The sequence below is a fragment of the Quercus robur genome, chromosome 5 (genome assembly GCF_932294415.1).
Source record: "Quercus robur chromosome 5, dhQueRobu3.1, whole genome shotgun sequence".
NCBI lineage: Eukaryota > Viridiplantae > Streptophyta > Magnoliopsida > Fagales > Fagaceae > Quercus > Quercus robur.
In genome coordinates this window covers 1,166,505-1,189,103 of record NC_065538.1, presented here as the reverse complement: position 1 = coordinate 1,189,103, position 22,599 = coordinate 1,166,505, and the positions used below count along the sequence as shown (strand labels likewise).

At 36.9% G+C, this 22,599-nt stretch overlaps 2 protein-coding genes across 2 annotated transcripts; both read right to left on the bottom strand.

The window, feature by feature from the left end:
- Positions 1-8,689: 8,689 nt before the first annotated feature.
- Positions 8,690-9,358, bottom strand: LOC126725206 (uncharacterized). Its single transcript, XM_050429781.1, has one exon. It carries the CDS (start codon positions 9,356-9,358, stop codon positions 8,690-8,692), a length of 669 nt encoding a protein of 222 aa, XP_050285738.1.
- Positions 9,359-15,488: 6,130 nt separating this feature from the next.
- On the bottom strand, positions 15,489-18,322 carry LOC126724785 (subtilisin-like protease SBT1.5). The gene has a single exon (XM_050429173.1). The coding sequence runs from the start codon at positions 18,116-18,118 to the stop codon at positions 15,794-15,796; it is 2,325 nt and encodes a 774-aa protein (XP_050285130.1). The 5' UTR covers positions 18,119-18,322; the 3' UTR covers positions 15,489-15,793.
- Positions 18,323-22,599: the final 4,277 nt, after the last annotated feature.

Below are 22,599 nucleotides of genomic sequence, written 5' to 3'. Positions count from 1 at the left end.
CCACTTTATTTGTTGTCCAACTCATTTTAACCCAGTTTTCCAACCCACTCTCTACAAATTCATTGTTTTAGGCCTAAGTCCATCAATCTTTTAGGCTAGGGACTCAAATCTGGTCCTTACATACATGATGAGCTCTTTTCCCTTATCATTATCCACAAAAATAGAGTAATCGACAGAGTTTACATGTTACTTTTTGTAGAAATATTTTTTTAAATCTCAAAAATAGAAATGATCTCCCAAACAATTATTTTTTGTTTTTAATATTTTGAAAATTGTTCTTAAAAGTGGGAGGCAAGCATGTAAAATATAAAAATTATTATTTGAAAACTAGTTTCAAGTTCAATTTTTTGAATTTTTTTTATATTGTTAAAAAAAAAAAAAAAATTCTACCAATTAGGCCCTAAAGTGTACTAATTTTGTTCTAAAAAATATTAATAACTAATCTTAAATCTCCTTCAATATATTGTATGCATATTTTTATTATGAGTACAGATAAAAATCTTGTCATACTCTTAATATTCTACTTTATTCTCCATTAAATGTAGCATAACATGTGTCTAATTTTATTTTATTTTTTTCATTTTAAACTTTGGTTGTTTTCTAAGGAAGAAAAAATGAATATATGACAAATCATGATTGATGAAAAATAAAGTAAAATATTCAAAGGAGACCTAGGATCAACAAAAGATGAATACTGTTTATAAGGTTTAGACTTTCAAAGAGGAACTTTTGGGACATCTTGAAATGAATAGGAAATCAACAATTTGGGCCAGATGAAGTATCTCTTTTTTCGTAAATAAATTTTTTTCCCATAAAATCCTGTTATAAAAGAAACGGCATATTAGGATTCCCATAAAGATTGGATTGCCCTTTCATATCCTGCCTTGTACTATATATATGTAATCCAAGCATAGGACCACATGGATTCCTCTCTCACAATATGAGTATCTTATTGAATTTTCATGCAGAATGCATTTCATCAAGCGGTTAGGTCTTTTTCTTTGGTTATCAGCTAGAATGATGTCAAAATTTACAGGTTGGTAGCTTGGTGATGAAATGATGAAAATGATGGTACCTTTGTTGCTAAGAGATTGTGGTGTCATCCTCTCTTAATTGTATATACCTACTCGGGCAGCTGGACTCCTCTGTGCACTAAATCTATTTGGCAAAGGAAGGATGCAACCATCTCTCTTGTCTTTTGCAATTCATCATTTTCCTCCTAATTGTATTCTAAGCTAACTTTCCATCTTTTTATTAATAATGTATTGTAAGCAACTTAAGATTAATGCTATAAACACAATATTTTCACAACTTATTAAGAATATAAGGTGATTAGTTATTATTGATTTTCATATGAGTTTATTTCTGAGTCATTCAAAACACTTTTTTATATATTATTAACAACTTATCATTTCAACGGCCGTGAAAAAATTGTGTTTAGTAAATTAGTTGTCAATGAACACCCAAAAAGAAGGGACAAAAGTGTTATCAAAATTAGTATTCGGAAGTATATGGGAGTATAAGACAAACATAGTCATGGTGAGGTTTAGGTGGCCTTTATGTGTGGAAATTAATCTAAACACAATTTGTTGCCACATATATATTGATTAGTAGCAGCATAAATATAATCAATAATCAGTGCAGTAACCTGTCGTTTCAGATATGTTAAATATACTACTATTAGAAGCTCCGTGAAGCTTTACTGTGGATTTGATTGATATTTGATAGTACTAGTAGTAGCTTTGCCTTAAATTTGGGAATGGAAAGTCTAGCATTGTTGAACTTTGAAATGACATGGTAAGATTCTGAAGATAAATCTTGACGAAATTTAGCTCTTAAAGTGGCCTACACAAAATTGACATTGGAATAGGGGTGTCCATTCAAATTAGCGCGTCGGATTTGTATCGTGTTGAGATAGGGGTATTCGATTAAATAGTTCAATCCAAATTCGATCCATTTAATAATTGTGTCATGATCTTTCAACTCTAATCTTATCTATTAATAAGGCGGGTTCACCTGACTCAACCCACTTGGTACGCTTAATAAACAGGTTGTGTTGGGTTAATGCAAATGTGACACAATCCATTTTAACTTACTTAATATTAAATATAATATCTATCTAGAAATACTTTATTTTTATTTATTTATTTTTTTTACATCCCAAAAGTAGTGCATACACTTTAAGCTTTTAACTTATTTCAATTTCTAATTATATCTGTGGGGCCGGGGAACTTATGATCCGGCCCACGCTCTATTAGGGCTCAGGGCCCATGCCGAGGAGGGTGTGTGCCGAGGACGAATGATGAAAGGTCGAGGTGTCGAGGGGAACAGCTGAGGACGACCCTATCCTCGGCACTCCAGGACTTCAAGGGGAAGAGCAACGTCTCGATGAAGACTATCCCCAAACAGCCCCCTGAAGGAGATGCGAGTAGAATGGGGCGCACGTGGAGGTACGGTGCAAAATTGGTTCAAGGTAAATAGGTCCCCTCCGAATTAAATGCACTCGCCAGCGTCCTGACCATGTTAATGAGAAAATACGCCTGGACAGGGTAACTTCGATCATCGCAACTAACAGAAAGTAAGAAGGGACAGCTGATGGGACGGGTACAGAAGTAGGCACCTGCCTGACCAACAAGTGGAGGGCTAAGATCAACCAAGAATGACTATATAATGTGAAGGCTAATGCACCAAGTGAGAGGCTGGGAAAAATGGTCAAAAACCAAAGCCTCCCAGCCCGCCTCTAGAAGAAAGACTCCTAGAGCGAATACGATTTAATATGTATGAACACCACAAAAAAACCCACTGTCTGGTGACCAAGGCTTAGCCTTTCAAACCCACGCTCTATAAATGATATTGTTTGGGTCTTTTTATGTGCGAACTCAACGTTATTACGGGTCGTTACAAATTGCGTCCTTACAATTGGCGCCGTCTGTTGGGAAGGCTTGTGTGTTGGCACAGGCGGTAGGTCGAGACAGTCCCCTTGTCATTTCTAACAGCCGATTGTAGTGTTCTAGCGTAAAGTTTCACTAGGGGCTATGTTTCTTTACTAGGGGCTACGCTTCGTAGCGTCAGCAGCACAGATGGTTCTAGGGGCTTGGCCGAGGAGCTAATTCCCCTAAAACCAAGGTCTCATGCCATAGCCGAGGGGTTAATTCCCCCAACTACTTATCAAAATCAAGTTTTGGACAGAACCAAGGTATTGCATGGTCCTCGAACTCAAACCTATGGGGAAACCAACTACTAAAAAATCAAGTTTTGGACAAAACCAAGGTATTGCATGGTCCTCGGACTCAAACCTATGGGGAAACCAATTACTTAAAAATCAAGTTTTGAACAGAACCATGGTATTACATGGTCCTCGGACTCAAACCTATGGGGAAGCCAACTACTTTAAAGAAACCTGGATACTAAGCAAGACCTAGCAACTACACGTGACATCTCGGATGATGCCTATATCTCCATTGAATGAGGGTCAGAAATGAGTTCAAGGCTCTACAGATGCAGGTAACCTAACGTTCTGAAACATGATTCTAAATTTATCGCATGCACAACTATTCATACGTGTTAAGATAATTAGTTCAAAATTCATAAACAATAGTAAGTATCGACAAGGGCAACTAACAAGTAACCAAAAGGAAAAAGGAAGAAAAGGATTTCATATATACATGTTCAACAGGTTCAAACTACTAGTAGATTACAAAGTTTTGAAAATGGAAAAGAAACAAGTTAATCGTTAAACTAAAAACAAATACGAAGCCTGGCCAGGGTTTCTACTTCTTTAATTTTGCGTCGGCCACATCCTAGGGAGGCGGAACGGGATCAGCTTCGATGCTCTGGAGGATAGTCCCTTCTGGGGAAGGCTGAACAGGGTCAGTGTTGGTACTCTTGGGGATCACAGTAAGGGGAATTGCCTGTAGGGGCTGGGCAAGTATGGCTGGCTCCTCAGCATTAGGCATCTGAGTGCCAACCACGGGCTCAACAACCTCTTTGGGTACCTCGGGATCCGTACGCTGAGATGTTTCTATCACATCCTGAAGTTCTCCTTTTTTGAGCGTCTCGCCAGGAGAGGCGCCGACCTATACGGTTTCCGACTGAATGACCCTTTCCTCGGGTTGGTCGCTCATAGCCACGGAGCTGGTGGAGGTGGCCTCACGGATGGCTGTAGGGTAGAATATGTTCTCCGCTTTCCATAAATCGGATGAAGCATTCACCCCAACTCGCTTCAAGGCCTCTTCCCAAACCTGGGAGCAGTAAAACCTACATACTCCAAGAATCTGGGCTTTAAGGATGGCTTGGGTTTCAGCTGCCCCCGCATTATAACTATCATCCTCGGCCGTTTCCTTGGCAGCCTTAGCCTCGTTTCTAGTAAACTCGGCCTCCCGCTTGGCCCTTATGGTTTCGTCACGGGCATACTCCGCCACATCTTTGTCATGCTCTGCTGTGACCAGTCTTTTATTTAAATCCTTGATAAGCTCTTTAGCTATTTGCAACTGATCCTCGGCTTCTAGCAGACGTTTTGTTTGGTGCTCGGCTTGTTTTTCGGCGCTGGCTAAACCCGTCGAGGCGCTATCCCTGTCTCGGATAGCGTTTGTTAGGGCGGTTTTGGCCTTAACGAGGACGTCCTCGAAAGCTTTAAGTGTTCGCGCGGCCAGTAAGCGCTTGGAGCGTTCATTCTCGGCCGCCTTACTCTGATTGTTCACTTCTTTCTCCATCCTATAGGTGGCCTGGAGAGCCTGTCAAGGGAGATAAATACATCGTGAATTACAAACCGGGAGTGAGAGTTAATAAAGTTTTAGCTTTCAAGAGCCTTACCATGCCCAAGTACCTCTTCGTACTGAGGAAGACCTCCTGCATTCTCATTTTCTTCAACCCATCCACGTCGGTGGGAAGTAGTATGGTTCTCTCTAGTGCGTCTGCCACGTAACCACCCTCGCCATCTCCAAGGTCTCTCATGGACGTGGTTTCCAACAGTGGACCCCCGTGGAGCATTGGGGCGGGAAGCCAGGCGCTTGGCGAGGATTGGGCCTCGATCCCCTTTCCCTTGCCTTGGGAAGGTTGGACTTCGGTCTCCTTATCCTTGCTTTGGTGCCCAATCTTTAATTGCTTCGCACGCAGGGTTTCCTCCCTCTCCTTAGAAGGTTGGGACTTTCCCCCATCCACGGTTTCCTTGCCCTTGGGACTCCTCTTTCTCTTTGAATCAGTGCTCTCCGGCCGAGGAGGCAGAGCTGGTTGGGGAGGAGCAGGAAGTTTGGAGTGAGGGGATTGTGGCTGTGACTTTGAGGAGGATGACCTAGTCTGGATAGCCTAGGGTGGAGGTGGTGGGGAAGGAGCATTGGGTTGTGGCGTTCCCTGCGCACCCTTCCCTGGTTGACCCTCGAGGATTTCGAATAGGCTGGTCGGGGGCTTTCTCTTGAGTCCCATCTCGGCTTGAGAAGATGTGCCTACTGATGACAATTCCGCCTCGGACAAGGCTGGGTCACCTATATCACCAGAAGGATCCTCGGATTGTTGGCTAGGTCAAATACCCCAAACCCTTCCTCGGGCTGATCTAACTCGCCTTCGTCCTCTGCTACTTGACGAGATGAGGAGAGGTCCACCAGTGGGATGCTCTTTGGGACAGATGGTACTTCGGAGATTAAAAATCCTGTCTCGACCACGGTAATTTTTGGAAGCCGAGGACGGCTGGCGCTGATCACGTGCCTAGGGTTGGCAAATGACTTCTGGACGGGAGCGTACCCTAATATTTTGTGAGCGGCTCGAACTTGACCATCTCCGTCATTTACGAAAACTGCCGCTTGTAGAACAGTCTCCAAGTCCACCTGGTTAACTAAGTGAAAATGCCGTTGATAAGCGTGTGGATCTACAAAAGAAAAACACATATGCATGGTTAGTTACTGAATCACATCAAATTAGAATGGCGCAAAGGGTCAGCGCCCTTCCATTCCCTATACCCCACCTGGTTCTCCTTCTACTATGGGGCACAGATTGCCATCATGCCATTCACCGGAGACGATGAGGAAATCCTTGTTTAACCCCTTGTTGGAATCAGGGAGGCATTGAATTAGTCGAACCCTTTTGTCTCTCGTCTTCATGTAGTAGGATTTCCCCTTCAAGTTTTGGAGATTATAGCACCAATTCACGTTGTGGTGGGTCAGCCTTAACCCCATCTTTTCGTTTAAAGCATCCACGCAACCCAGAATCCTAAACATGTTACCGGTGCACTAGGTGAGGGCTAATCGGAAGTGCCTGAGGTAACCCCTCGTTACCGGCCCCATAGGGATTTTCATACCCCCCTCTACAAAGGCGAGGACGGGAATCACTACCTCGCCCATTTCCCTCTTATAGTGCCACTCCCCCATCTTACAATGCCTCAGACTTACGTTGGGAGGAATCCTGTAATCAGCGATGAACTTATTCATCGCCTCTTCAGTATCAACTAATTTCTTCAGTCTCGATTTAGCCATCTCTATGATTTACTAAATAAACTCAACCAGCGACGGGAGAAGAAAGGGAACCAGAGAAAAATAAACCCAGAAAAGAAAAAGCACGAGTTAATGGAGGCAGGGAACTTACATAAAAGAGGAAAGACGCGTCGGAATGGTTTTTTGTACTGGAGATAGACTTGAGTTTGGGCGAAAGTTCAGATGAACCCAGGGTATACGCGCTAGAACTCTTAAGTGCAAAACTGAAGAGACAGATCCGTTCCAAAAAAATCTTTTATACTTTCTAGGGTAACTGCACAAATTTTCCCGCCCATAAAGATCAAGGGATCACCACCGTTCGATCTTCATCATGCCGTAGAACGTGGGAAACACAGAGCCGCCCGTATTTAATGAGGTCACGTTTCACCTTCCAAGGGCTCTAGGAATGTGTCTCGGCCAGATGAAAAGTCTCGGGAACCGATAGGTGACAATGATTGACAGGCATTGACAGATGTCTAATGTCATCAAAACCCTCCTATCCGTCCGAGGAGTCGGATAGCAGGATTTTGAGGGGCTATTGTGGGGCCGGGGAACTTATGATTCGGCCCACGCTCTATTAGGGCTCAAGGCCCATGCCAAGGAGGGTGTGTGCTGAGGACGAATGATGAAAGGCCGAGGTGTCGAGGGGAACAGCTGAGGACGACCCTATCCTTGGCACTCCAGGACTTCAAGGGGAAGAACAACGTCTCGATGAAGGTTATCCCCAAACAGCCCCTTGAAGGAGATGCGAGTAGAATGGGGCACACGTGGAGGTACGGTGCAAAATTGGTTCAAGATAAATACGTCCCCTCCGCATTAAATGCACTCGCTAGCGTCCTGACCATGTTAATGAAAAAAGACGCCTGGACAGGGTAACTTCGATCATCGCAACTAACAGAAAGCAAGAAGGGACAGCTGATGGAACGGGTACAGAAGTAGGCACCTGCCTGACCAACAAGTGGAGGGCTAAGATCAACCAAGAATGGCTATATAATGTGAAGGCTAATGCACCAAGTGAGAGGCTGGGAAAAATTGCCAAAAACTAGAGCCTCCCAGCCCGCCTCTAGGAGAAAGACTCTTAGGACGAACATGATTTAATTATGTATGAACACCACAAAAAACCCACTGTCTGGTGACCAAGGCTTAGCCTTTCAAACTCACGCTCTATAAATGATATTGTTTGGGCCTTTTTACGTGCGAACCCAACGTTATTACGAGTCGTTACAAATTGCGTCCTTACAATATCCTTTGTAAGTTTTTGTAATTACTTATCTTTCTTTTTAAGTTTAAAATATAGGTTAGATATAAAAGTTATTTGACAAATCTGGAATAAAATGAATATTTATTTGTTATATAAGTTAAACGGGTTATATTAAATGTGTCATTTTAGGTTGACACGAATAAATTGATGTGTTAAACGTGTCTATTATGGGTCACGTGAATTGACTCGCTTGTAACACGTTTCTTATCGTGTCGTATTCACATGTTAGGTTGAACATTGACAACGCTTACATTGGAACCATATGGTAATTATTTTGGGTGAGAATTATGAATATATATCTTTGTCATTTATTTTGAGATAATGCTCCTGTCGCTCAACTGTTCTGAAAATAACTGACTAGGTTTGAAACCTAGGCTGGCCCATTTTTTGTTAATATGCTTTAGAAAAAAGCCTGTTCGCTAACCCACATTAAATTGGGTCACTAAACTTGAAACTTCTGTGCAAGTTGTAGTGGATGTTTCAACTTACAAGGCCTGTTGTTACTGCAATTGGGCCTATGGTCCTGGTTGCTAAGCTTTGCTGGAGAGTGCATGGATCTGGACTACTTTACCCATAATAAACATCCAATGCTCTATATCCAGAGGTTATCAAGTTGGGCCACCAAATATAGAAGTTCCAAATAAATTCACTAATGATTATAAAAAAAGTGATTTTTTTTTTTTTTTGAGAAAGTAAAAAAAAGTGATGTTAGTATCACTAGTAGGTGAAAGCGGATATAAACTTGGTAACTCACTTGTTGTAAAAAAAACGTTAAGAAAATTAATTATGTTTGTAGCATTACTCAATAAATAAAAACTTGAAAAAAATTTCAAGAACCATATTTAAAACTTGTTAAAATGTAAGTTTTTGATTGAGAAAACATTAATTTTATATAAATTCATCAATGGTACTATTTTTATTATACATCAATTACTTTTTTTTTGATAGTCAACACAAATACCTTTCATTAAACAGAAACTTGGTTCAACATAAGAACATCTCTATGCACTTGGCATTGAATCATTGGTGGGGTATCTTCTACCCACACTACACAATCAGAAATAGATTTGGCATTTTGAGCCATTACATGTGCAGCCCCATTCCCATCTCTACGGACATAGCTTGCACTCCACACTTGAACCCATTGCTTCCAACGACTAGCACCAGCAATAAGCCTTTGGATTGAGGATGGCGGCAAGCTCTTACCCATCAAAGCATTTGTAATTGACTGAGCATCTCCCTCCAGGATTACTTGGTTCAACCCGAGGTCACCTGCTAGCCTTAACCCCTCTTCAAAAGCTTTCGCTTCAACTTCCACCGCTCCTAACGGAAGGTTCAGCCTCTTACTCATAGCCCCCATGATTTGGCCTTGATCATTTCGAATCACCACTCCAACCCCACAGCTGTTAGTCTCCTTGAATACTGCCCCGTCCACATTTGCTTTATACCACCCTTCCCTTGGCGGCCTCCAAGCTTGAGTTCTCACCACCACAGGAAGCTTTTCCTTTGTATTCCCTGATCTGAATTCCTCCACTAGCAACTCAACCTCCTTGACGAGCACCTTTGCTGCCTTACCCCTCCCTTCGAATTTCAACAAATTTCTATTCTTCCAAATACACCAATTACAATAGATCATATCAATAGCAATAGATCACATCAATAGTTGTGACAAAGTCTAAAAGTCTATGGCATTAGAATTATTGAATGAGAAATGATAAAGCAGTGTGAGGAACCATTAATTAACCTGAATGTATACTCTTATTATGTAAGGCTATAACTTATAAGTCTATAACTTATGGTAGTCCTTTGCACCGTGTGGATCTATTATTGACAATTTTACACACTAATAATAGAGTGCATGTTTAGTATGTGGGACTTTTTAAATGCACAATTTATTGTTTATAGTACGAGTTTTAGTACATAAAGTAATAATTTATCAACTCATAGTCTATATTAACATGCATTTTCTACTCTGAAAATAATAATAATAATAATAATAATAACTAACAGCATTTCTAGTTTATAAATAAAAAGAAAAAAAGAAAAAGCATTTCATTTCATATAATATTTATACATGTATAGAGCAATTCGATATAATATTTAAGTTTTCTCAAAAAAAGAAAAAGAAAAAAGATATAATATTTAAGTTTGCCTTTTGGTTTGATAGGCCCCTTGACTTGGCCAAGTTAGTTTAATTTATTAACTTTAGTTTTTATATTTTTGGCTTTAGCAGCTATATGCTATTTTTGGATCAGGATCTCATCCAAATTATTCTCATTCATTTCACATTTTTTTTTTTTTTAACTTCTTCACTTGTTTACTTTGTTTTTATAAAATTCAAAAGCTAGATTGTAAGTTTCTTTTTTTAACTTTCAATCTCAACCATAAATAACAATTGCACACGATACGCTAGATCTCAATCCATGTGTTCATCAAAAAAAGATCTCAATCCATGTTTGTTATCCTCTTTAATTTGTTTAGTTACAACAATTGGAAAATCTTGATAATTCAATTCAAAAAGTGCTTCTTCATATATAGTAATAGATACAATCTAGGTTATTTATTTATTTATTTTATTATTATTATTATTTTTTTCATTTGTAAGGGTTTTAGAATTAGGGTTTCATTATTTATTTAATGATCTTTAATTTAAAAGGAAAAAGAAAAAGTAAAAGGCCCTAACTTTGAATTTGAGTTGAAAATTTTCACTACCTACTCTTTTATAGATTGGCCCATCAATTTTCATAATTGGGGACTCTTACGTATTGTGAACTTGTGAAACGTCTACTTGATCCCACAAAGTTTCTTAAGATTCTAGAGGATGATTCCCACAAATTCACTTTATTCTCCTTCATTCTCTTTGATAGTATATGGAGAATCCGAAATCTAACATACCTAATCCAAAAAAGGCAATAGAATTTGTAACATTGTTCTTTAGCTCCTCCATATAATATAGTAATTTTAATGTCTATTATTAGATCTATTTTGAGATCCCTTTCTTGCTGGGATTTAGGCCCATAATATTATGAGCTAGGCTGCTCATTGTATCTGCAATTATTCTTAATTATTATAAATAAAAAGGTTGAAAATATTCATTTTTATACTATAATTTATTGAGCTCTAGATGATGTCAAACGTTGAAGACACTCCACTCTATTGATATCATATTGAAAGACATAAACTTATACATCACAAGGTGCTCGTAAATAACTTTTTTGAAGTTTTTCTAACAATTTTTTTTTGTTTTTTTTACAGCTTTATCTCATTTTTTCAATTTTAAAAGGATCGTTTGGTGTCTTTTTTGACTTTTTCTGACATTTTATTTATTTATTTATTTATTTTTGCACCTTAACTAGCATCAGTCGATACTTGTTAACATTTCTCATTTATATAGTAGATCATCCTTTTAACATAATGCATTAGATAACAATTTTTTTTTTTTTGTTTTTTTTTTTTGACAATTTTATCTCATTTTTTCAACTTTATAAGTATTGTTTGGTGTATTTATTGACTTTTTCTGACATTTTTTTTAAAAGTTTTTTTTTGGCACCTTAACTAGCATCGATCGATACTTGTTAACATTTCCCATTCATATAATGGATCATCCTTTTAACATAATGCATTAAATAATACCTGAACGGCTGAACTTTTATCGTAAGAAACATCAAATGTTTATAGGCATACTAATTATATCTAGCCTTAGTATATGAAATAAAATGGGATAGATTTGAATAAAAATTTCCAGCATACTAATCATATCTAATGTGGAATAAGATGGAATAGATTTGAATTTAAATTGCCACTCTAAACTTCACATCAACATCAAAACTCAAAAGGTTTTGTCCACCTATTTTGTTTCTTTTGAGTGCACATAATTCTTTGGCAAAAATGCCCAACTAGTCAAATTACAGCTATAAGGGTAGCTTCTAATTTGAGAGAAAAAACAGTGGCTTTGCATGATCTATTATTAGGCTGAGTTTGGGTTCTGACCAATCACTCCGAAGAGCTTGAGCAGAGCTGTGAGCACCATAGGTCTAGGCAGACTTTGGATACATAATGTAATTAGAAAAATACAATTATATATAAAGAAAAATGAGACTTGATCCCACAAAGTTTCTTAAGATTCTAGAGGATGATTCCCACAAATTCACTTTATTCTCCTTCATTCTCTTTGATAGTATACGGAGAATCCGAAATCTAACATACCTAATCCAAAAAAGGCAATAGAATTCGCAACATTGTTCTTTAGCTCCTCCAGATAGTATAGTAATTATAATGTCTATTATTAGATCTATTTTGAGATCCCTTTCTTGCTGGGATTTAGGCCTATAATATTACGAGCTAGCCTGCTCATTGTATCTGCAATTATTCTTAATTATTATAAATAAAAAAGGTTGAAAATATTCATTTTTATACTATAATTTATTGAGCTCTAGATGATGTCAAACGTTGAAGACACTCCACTCTATTGACATCATATTGAAAGACATAAATTTATATAGGGTAATGTTAACAGGCATCACAAGGTGCCTGTTAATAACTTTTTTGAAATTTTTCTAACAATTTTTTTTGTTTGTTTTTTTTACAGCTTTATCTCATTTTTTTTCAATTTTATAAGTATCGTTTGGTGTCTTTTTTGATTTTTTCTGACATTTTATTTATTTATTTATTTTTGCACCTTAACCAGCATCGGTCAATACTTGTTAACATTTTCCATTTATATAATGGACCATTCTTTTAACATAATGCATTGGATAACAATTTTTATTTATTTATTATTATTATTTTTTTTTTACAGTTTTATCTCATTTTTTCAACTTTATAAGTATCGTTTGGTGTCATTTTTGAATTTTTAAACTTTTTTTGACATTTTTTTTAATTTTTTTTGCACCTTAACCAGAATCGGTCGATACTTGTTAACATTTCCCATTTATATAGTGGATCATCCTTTTAACATAATGCATTAAATAATACCTGAACGATTGAACTTTTATCGTAAGAAACATCAAATGTTTATAGGCATACTAATTATATCTAGCCTTAGTATATGGAATAAAATGAGGTAGATTTGAATATAAATTTCCAGCATACTAATCATATCTAATGTGGAATAAGATGGAATAGATTTGAATTTAAAATTCCACTCTAAACTTCACATCAACATCAAAACTCAAAAGGTTTTGTCCACCGATTTTGTTTCTTTTGAGTGTACATAATTCTTTGGCAAAAATGCCCAACTAGTCAAATTACAGCTATAAGGGTAGCTTCTAATTTGAGAGAAAAAACAGTGGCTTTGCATGATCTATTATTAGGCTGAGTTTAGGTTCTGACCAATCACTCCAAAGAGCTTGAGCAGAGCTGTGAGCACCATAGGTCTAGGCAGACCTTGGATACATAATGTAATTAGAAAAATACAATTATATATAAAGAAAAGTGAGACTTGATCCCACAAAGTTTCTTAAGATTCTAGAGGATGATTCCCACAAATTCACTTTATTCTCCTTCATTCTCTTTGATGGTATACGGAGAATCCGAAATCTAACATACCTAATCCAAAAAAGGCAATAGAATTTGCAACATTGTTCTTTAGCTCCTCCAAATAGTATAGTAATTATAATGTCTATTATTAGATCTATTTTGAGATCCCTTTCATGTTTGGATTTAGGCCCATAATATTATCAGCTAGGCTGCTCATTGTATCTGGGATGGGCCTTGACCATCTCCACACTTATTAATTATATCTTTTGTCCTGAAGATAGAGATGAGTTTGGGCTTTCTTGAATGCAATTATTCTTAATTATTATAAATAAAAAAGTTGAAAATATTCATTTTTATACTATAATTTATTGAGCTCTAGATGATGTCAAATATTGAAGACACCCCACTCTATTGATATCATATTGAAAGACATAAATTTATATAGGATTGTGTTAACAAACAGTGCAAGATGTCCGTTAATAACTCTTTTGAAATTTTTCTGGTAATTTTTATTTTATTTTATTTTACCCCTAAATTTCATTTTTTCAACTTTATAAGTATTGTTTGTTGCTTTATTTATTTATTATTTTTCTTTATTTATTTTTATAATAACTTTTTTCACTTTTTTTTTTGTCGTTTAAAAAAAAAAAAAATCTTTTTTGCACCTTAACTAGTCGATGCTTGTTAACATTTCCCATTTATATAATGGATCATCCTTCTAAGATAATGCCTGAATGACTGAACTTTTATTGTAAGAAATATCAAATGTTTATAGGCATGCTAATTATATCTAACCTTGCTATATGGAATAAAATGTGATAGATTTGAATTTAAATTTCCAGCATACTAATTATATCTAATGTGGAATAAGATGGAATAGATTTGAATTTAAATTGCCAACTCTACACTTCACATCAACATCAAAACTCAAAAGGTTGTCCACCTATTTTTTTTCTTTTGAGTGTACAAAATTCTTTGGCAAAAATGCTCAACTAGTCAAATTACAGCTATAAGGGTAGCTTCTAATTTGAGAGAAAAAACAGTGGCTTTGCATGATCTATTATTAGGCTGAGTTTGGGTTCTGACCAATCACTCCAAAGAGCATGAGCAGAGCTGTGAGCACCATAGTTCTAGGCAGACCTTGGATACATAATGTAATTAGAAAAATACAATTATTTATAAAGAAAAAAGAGACTCTAAAAAATTATACATTAACCACAAAAAGTTAATGAACTAACGGGAAAAAACTAATCCAAACGCACTTAGTGTTCAAATATTAGATTGCCATTGAATCAAAATTCAAAGCATGAGGTCTTCCTGCCCTATAGAGTTTAAGCAAAAAGAAAAAGACTTTTCTCGTACAGCATAAGAAGGAGACACCATGATTGACGAAGCAAATAGAACAACAAAAGCCAGCTGAAACCGTGTTAACATGGCCCATGGATGTAAAGTAATTTCTCAACAAGGAGTCCTTTCCAGCTAAGTTTGCTTTATTTAACAGATGAATAGCAAACATCATCGATTAAGTTCCCACTTAAAAGCAGACAGCCCCATGAAGTGAAGCCATTGATTGTGCTCCACTCGGGTTTTAATCAATAGCATTTATTAAGCAGCATATTTTAGTTATAGAATCAAATAACTGGTTAGGATAAACATGCATATTAAGTAAATTCAAATGAGTAATAAGTTCATTTTGTGTCCCAAGAGAGTTGGGGTTCAATGTGACCACACACACACAAATACATGCACAATGTAGTTGATGGCTCCAGCCTCCAGCTATGTTCACTGCAGCTTCTTACAAAGCCTATCTCCATTCTCTTCTGGATGTTTGATATACAAACCTGCAGTATCTCTCTGCTCAAATATACAAATGTGATCATCCCAAGTGGGATTTGAAGCTTGATTCAATGAACTGAAAGTTCTTTAAATATTTTGTCCTATTTTCCCGAGAAAAAAGTAATGATTTCTTGACCACCCGGTTGTTGAGTGTTGACACTAAACAAATATCCCGGTCCTGAGTCAAAAGCGGCACACATGCGAAATACTACCAAATAAACAATTGCTATGCCCATTTATTACAGCCATCAAGTAAACCCCACATGATTTTTGTCCGAATGATTGTCATTATCATGATGTCTTTGTTGTTAGGCTGTGAGCTTGTATGCTAGATACCTTGACTTTAAAATTACATCTACAAGGGGTCCGGCTTTCTCTTTTGCACATGCAATTACCAAAATCTTTGACTAAGCAGACAATAGAACAAGTTATGAGATCCCAGCAATGTATGATTTGAAAGGAAAAGAGATCTTTCGATTATCACACAGCATTTTACATTCTTTTTTTTTTTTTTTTTTGATGGAAAGCATTTTACATTCATTCTTGATTGTTAATCTTACAGACACAAGGATACAAATCTATCGTGCATTACAAAACCAACCCACCAGTTTTCTGAAATAGAAAACATTACAAAAGAGGAAAAAAAAAAAATAAAAAAAATAACACATCTTCATGATACATATGGAGATAATTTATATAAAAATTCTATAAGGAGAGCAAAATTCCTAAACCCAAAACCCCAAAAATATAAACACTCCTAGAGAGGTTGCTGCAGTGTCACTAGTATGGGACTGGTGACAGTGTGCTTCCCATCAGACCATACAATAGAACCCCCCTTCATAGTAGAGCTCCCAGGGGAGAGCTTAATTTCCCTGGCTTGCACCCTTACAAGGAAGCTCAGCTTCTGACCCACCCTCCTAAAAGCCAGCTTCTCCGGCTGCACCGTCACCATCATTCCGCTAGGCGGCCTAATTGTAACTTGGTAAACCGATTTTGGGTCGCCAACATTCGTCACTGTCCTAATAAAATGAGTAGACATCTTATGCTTCCCATATTGTTGAAACACCGCAGACAAAGAAGGGTAATTCAAATTCCCAGCATGACCAGCTTTCTTTGCCCCACTACAATCTGCATTCTTCCTAGTAACCACTTGAACATTCTTGGTAGTATAATTCAAATTGCACAGAAAATCCACATAATCATACGAACTAATATCATACACTAGTCCAGGATCCATAGCCTTCTCAGGGTGGACATGACCAGCACCATAATCCAACACACTCGAAACATTTCCAGTAGACTCATCGATCATAGTCTCACCCCTATTATCCACAGTATAAGCAGTGGTCATAAGAGCCGACCTTATAGAAGCAGGAGTCCATTCTGGGTGTGCTGCTTTCAACAGTGCTGCTAAACCAGACACATGAGGACAAGCCATTGAAGTCCCGGACAGTATATTAAACTCAGTCTTACGCTTATCCGATGGAATCCCAGATGGACCAACACTATCAGGCCAAGCTGCAAGAATATTCAACCCTGGAGCAATCACATCCGGCTTCACTATCTCCGGGGTCTCCGGATTAGTCCCTCGAGCCGAAAACGATGCCACCACAGGTGCAGGCCTGACTCCAAGCCTAGTTCCTTTGAATACAATAGTCGCCACCGGCTTCTTCGCCTGCGTAAGGTAATTCCTAATCGCATCACCGCCGGCGGCACCCACCGCCGTCGCGGGCAACACGTGGCAATCAGCCACCAATCCTTCACCATCAAATACCGCATTTGCTAGAACCATTCCAGCCCCTCCAGCTTTCTTCACAACCTCGCCTTTTGCAGTCCTTGAATTGATGCCTCTATCACATAACACGATTTTTCCTTTTACGAAATTGGGGTCCAACGAACCTTCCAAACACAAAGACGACGAGTACCCATCACCGCCATTGCCTGTCTGAGAACTCCCACCGTACACTAACGGGTACATCCGACCCGGAACCAAATTCGGCCCGCCGTAAATACTCATACCCGGAATGATTTTCTCATTCCCAAGCTTCACATCCGCCGGGAAATCTCTATCAATCGTTCCAGCACCGACTGTGGTAACCCACGGAGCCACATTCGTCACCGTTAGAGCTCCGGGGCCGCCATTTCCGGCGGAAGCAGATACAAAGATCCCAGCATCAGCAGCAGCAAAAGCTCCGATGGCTATTGCATCGAGATGGTAAGGCACAACAACGCCACCAACGCTAAGTGATATGACATCGACGCCGTCAGCAACGGCGGCGTCGAAGGCGGCGAGAATGTCGGAATCGTAACAGCCAGAGTTCCAGCAAACTTTGTAAGCAGCTAAACGGGCCTTCGGAGCCATCCCGGCGGCGACACCACGAGCATAGCCTAAAGTGGACGCCGGAAAAACGTATCTTCCGGCGGCGATGGAGGCGGTATGGGTCCCATGACCATCAGTGTCTTTAGGAGACTTGGTTTCGACGGTTTCGTTGATTTTACCGTTGGTGGCCTCGTAGCCTTGAGAGAAAAACTTAGCTCCGATGAGCTTTTTGTTGCAAGAAGAAGGTGGGAAGTCTGAGGTGGTGACACAGTGGCCTTTCCATTTGGTGGGTACGGGACCAAGGTCTTCGTCGTTGAAGCTCTTGTGGTTGGGAGTAATGCCGGTGTCGATGACGGCGATGACGAGGTCGGAGCCAAAGTCGGACTCTTTGAGGAGGCCGGAGTTGCCGGAGGTTTTGAGGCCAAGGAATTGAGGGGAGCGAGTGGTGTGGAGGTGGCGGACAGTGTCGGGGAGGAGAGAGAGGATGTGGGGGTGGGAGCTGAGGGAGGCGGCTTGCGATGGAGAGAGCGTGGCGGAGAAGCCGTGGAAGATGGTGGAGTAGGTGTGGAGAATGGTGGAGGTTGTGGTTGTGGTGGTGTTGGTGGAGAGGAGAGAGGAGTACCAGTTAGTGTGAGTGGGGAATATGGTGGGTTTGGAGTCTGGGTTGACTAGGATGATGAAGGTTTTGGGTTTGGAAGTGGGTGTGGAGGTGCTGAGGGTGAGTGTGAGGAGGAGGAGAAAGAAAGTGAGGGAAGGGGCCATTTTTGGGAGTGTGTGTGTGTGTGTGAGAGAGTGTGAATGGTTTGGCAGTGAAGGAAGTTTAAAAAGAATGGAGAGGGAGAGAGAGGGAGAGTGTGTGAATTGTGATAGTATGGGAATAGTATGGTAGCAGGAGTAGAGAATCTAGAGACACTGTGAGAGAGAGACCAGTGTGTGGACATGTGGGTGAGGGGAAAATGATAGTACTATCAACTATGGTACTAGCAGAATTCAGCAGAGATTAAAGACCAAAAGACAGAAATTAGCATTTTTTTTAAGTAGTTTCAATTTATGATTCTGCTCTTGAGGAGAGCTTAATATTATCGAATTAAGATATTAATTAATTTTTAACTATAAAAGATTTTATTAGTAACATTTTGTTATTACTACAAAAATGACTTATAAATTATAATGAGCGTGATTAGGGGTAATAAATAAACTAACCCTGGTTGTCAGTTAGTTATAAGTCGTTGTCCGTCTCATCATAAGTGACTTTGGGTTCTAGTCACCATTAGTATTGGAGAAGGTTGCGTTTAAGGATTATCTTGTCGAGTGAGAAATTACTGAATCATAAACTAAATATATATTGTAATTAGTATTTTCTTTTTTTGTAAGTGACACATAAGTTTTTTTTTTTCTTTCTTTTTTTGGATTGTTGAGTGAAAATTAAGTTTATAAGCTTATATGATATATAATTAAAATTTGTAATATTCTTACTATTAAAATGATAATAAATATAAGGGTATAACATTTTTCACCATATGCAGTAATTAGTAAATAATTGATTTACAAGATTTCTGTCAAAATATTTTCTCCATGATATTACTCTTGAATTGGGGGTAGGGTACTATTGTGTAAAGCGTGGAAGGAATAGAGAGTGAAGGGCAGAGAGAGACAGAGACAAGTGAGGTATATTGACAGTGATACAAGTGGGCTAGTAGGTCTGAGTGTGAAATTAGGTGGGGTTTCTGTGTTGTGGTAGACGTAGAGTGTTGTTGATTTGGGAGGAATCTACGTGAAATTATTTTGTTCTTTCAATTAGAGTACTGAGATTTCTCTTCTTTGGGCAATGGAAATTTGAATTGGTGGGGTTGAGCATTTTGTATCTTTTGTTAGTTTCTTCATTAAATTAATAATAATTCTGCTTTTGTCGCATAGTGTTTGATAGGAATGTTGCTGATATAAAAACGTTTTTTTTTTTTTTTTTTTTTTTCTAAAAAGGAGATAAAAGCCTGGCTCTATTTGCTTTGATCCTTTTCATTTGATTAGATTTTTTTTTTCTTTTTATCTTTATCTTGTAATAATTGGGAAAATCCAAATTATACGGGGATAAGTGTCATTGAATCACTTTGATTAACACCTTAATATAAGCTTGTAAGAAAAAGTTTAGTTTCAAGTGGTAATTGCATTAAAATTTTAGGTTTATTGATTAGTTCATGTTAATTAGCTTCTTATGACACTATTTATCATTCAGCTCACAGTAATCATGATACGCCAAATATTATAATGATATTATCAATATTTGTTAATAATTTTTCATCATGTAAATACATGAACACCATCATAAGGAAATGTTTGTATTGAAGTATAATTCTAAAGTACCACTGATCATATGTACGATCATCTCCTTTTCTATTGTGGGTTTCTTTTTTTTTTCTTTTTTTTTTTTTTAAATATATTGAAAAGCTAGAAATATTTTCTTTATATTTTCAGTATTTAACCGTGTATATAATACAATGTCCTTTAAAATTTTAAATAATATAACACTAATTATATCTTTATGTTTGTAATTTAAACACTAATTACATTTTTATGTTTGTAATATTTAAATGGAATAATAAAATGTAACTATTTTGAATAAATAAAATTATTTTCCAAATAAATTATGTAACTCTTTCTCAATAAAATAAAATAATAATAATTATGTAACGTTTAACTAAGGTTCCAATGTGATTTATAAAGTTATTTCCAAAGGTTCCAATTCATCTTTCTAAAATAAATAAAATATGTTTATTTAATGACCGTTGAATTTATTTGGACCTGGTTACGTTGATTCAAAAGGTCATAAATTCCTTGACCGTCTCACCATGGGATTCTTGGTTTGACCCAAGGCCCATAATGGCGAGAAAATAATCATTTGAGAAATGAGAACATAATATTGACTTTCTTCTTACCTATTTTTTTTTAGATGTAATCTTTTCTTATTTCAAAGAAAAAAAATAGCCTCCAATAAGCATATAATATTATATAGTTGAGAAAATTTCCTCTCACAAGTCACAACAGGAGATACAATGAATCGAGTCTGTGAGACCAAAAACAAAATGGTATCTATCTATGTGTAGACAATCATCCAAACTAATTAACATGCACTATAAAATATTTTTGTCCTATATAGGAACCGAAGAGACCAAAACAATTTTTTTTTTCAAATCAGGAATCACCTTGGATCTTAAATCAAAGGATTCATTAGATCCATTGGCCGAGCCAATAGTTTGAAGGCCGAGCTTTGGGCAGTCATGGATGGCTTAGCTTTATTCTCATCTCTTGGGTTCTTGCGGTTGGCCCTATTTTGATTAGAGATTCTTCGGGGTCCTTTTGTTACAGACTCTGTTCGGACCTAGCTGCCTTGGCTGCTGGGTTGTTTGCTATTTAATTTTTTTTCCCTTTAACCAATAAATATATATATATATATATATATCGAATCAACGAGGAATTATTTTGTATATTCAATGCCTTTTATCTTTATTCTGAGTTTTATGTGTGGGACTCACATAAAACCCACTTCAAATTAGAAAAAAGATTGTATTATCCCTAATACAATAATAAAGTTTCTCTTCAAAGTAGTAGTTTGGATAGAAATTCTACAAACTTCTCATATATTTTTATATTGAGTGTGAATTTTGAAAATCTAACCATTAGATTACATATTCTTATTATATCTTTCATGCTTGCAAAATTTCAAGAAAATCAAAGATTCAAAATTATATCATTAAATAAATGTTAAAATTTCAAGTTTTGTGATCAAAAGTTGTGTATAAAAAATAAATTTATTAATCGAATATTAAATAATATCTGATTTGAACAAAATTTGATTTGTATGTTAAAAAAAAAAAAAAAACCATAAAATTCACACCAATATATATATATATATATATATGAAAAGTTTGGAGAGTTTAACTTTGTTTCCAATGTATCAAACAATTTGACTAGATATATAACGCACTCAAATTTAATGAAAAAAAAAATAATTATAAATTGTCTCGAGCCTTCATGCGGATTGACTTCAGTTGGCACATAAATTTTCTTTAATTAATTTAACCTTTTAGGTAATACCAAAAAGTAAAAAACTATGACTATATATATAGCCTAATCTACAACTAAAGCTGGAGTGGTATGTAAAGAATTAGCCAAATTGGTCAATGTCGACAGGGACGGTAGTAAAAAGTAAAAAGAAGAAAGAGAAACTAGTAGTAAAATTAAAAGTGGGATTTGGTATTGAAAATTGCAACAGTTTTTCAATTCTTTTTTTAAAGAGAAATTTGATGTTAATTTGTGTCGGGGACTTGTCATCATCATCTGCAGCTCTCTCAAGTGTTTAAAGGCTGATTTTGCACACACGTGTCAACATGTTTTTACAGCCTTTTAATTTGCTAAAAATAAAGCTAGTGGGTTTTGCTTGCTGATTTGATTTGTACATGGCTTTTTCATACACATATATCTATTGTCAAGGTAGGTACATGGACAATTGATATGTAAGACACGTGGGGTTGCATAACTTTGTTCTTTGTATATCAAAATTATAAAAAAAAAAAAAAAACACACACTGTTTTTCATGCACAATATCCCACCGTTAAAGTCAGGGATATTCCCATATTCTAATGTAGCTATCACTATTACTACCATTTTAATTAAAGATGTCATTTTGGTGCAGCCTGTGCCTCTCGTGAATAAAATTAGTACCATATATACATAAACAGAACTTGAAGCAAATAAAAAAAAAAAGTTGCTTTGGAATGCTTACCCTTTAAATAGTTTTTTAGAGTGTTTTAACTTTAAGAGTACTGTTTAATGTTTAAAGAATATTTTGTATCGTGGTACAGTCCTACGTAATACTCTTCTCAATTTTCGTTGCTCCAGTCCACCAGATTATAATAAAATAAGGTGATTTATTCTGCTTACAAGCTGATAAGATTGTGATTTTGAATGTGTGTGTTGCTTTATCCATGTTTTCTAGGAATTAATATACTAATATAATAGGATGTGGCCACAATTATATCTTTTTCACATTATACTATGGCACACCCTTTCTGCTGTAATTACTCATCAACTCCTTGTCATCTTTTCCTCCACACACACACACACACACAAAAAAAAAAAAAAAAAAAAAAAAAAAAAAAAAAAAACTACTCCTTGTCATCTAAATCCATATGGACTATTTCTAAAAAAAGAAGAAGCATATGGACTAAAATTTGTAAACACCAATG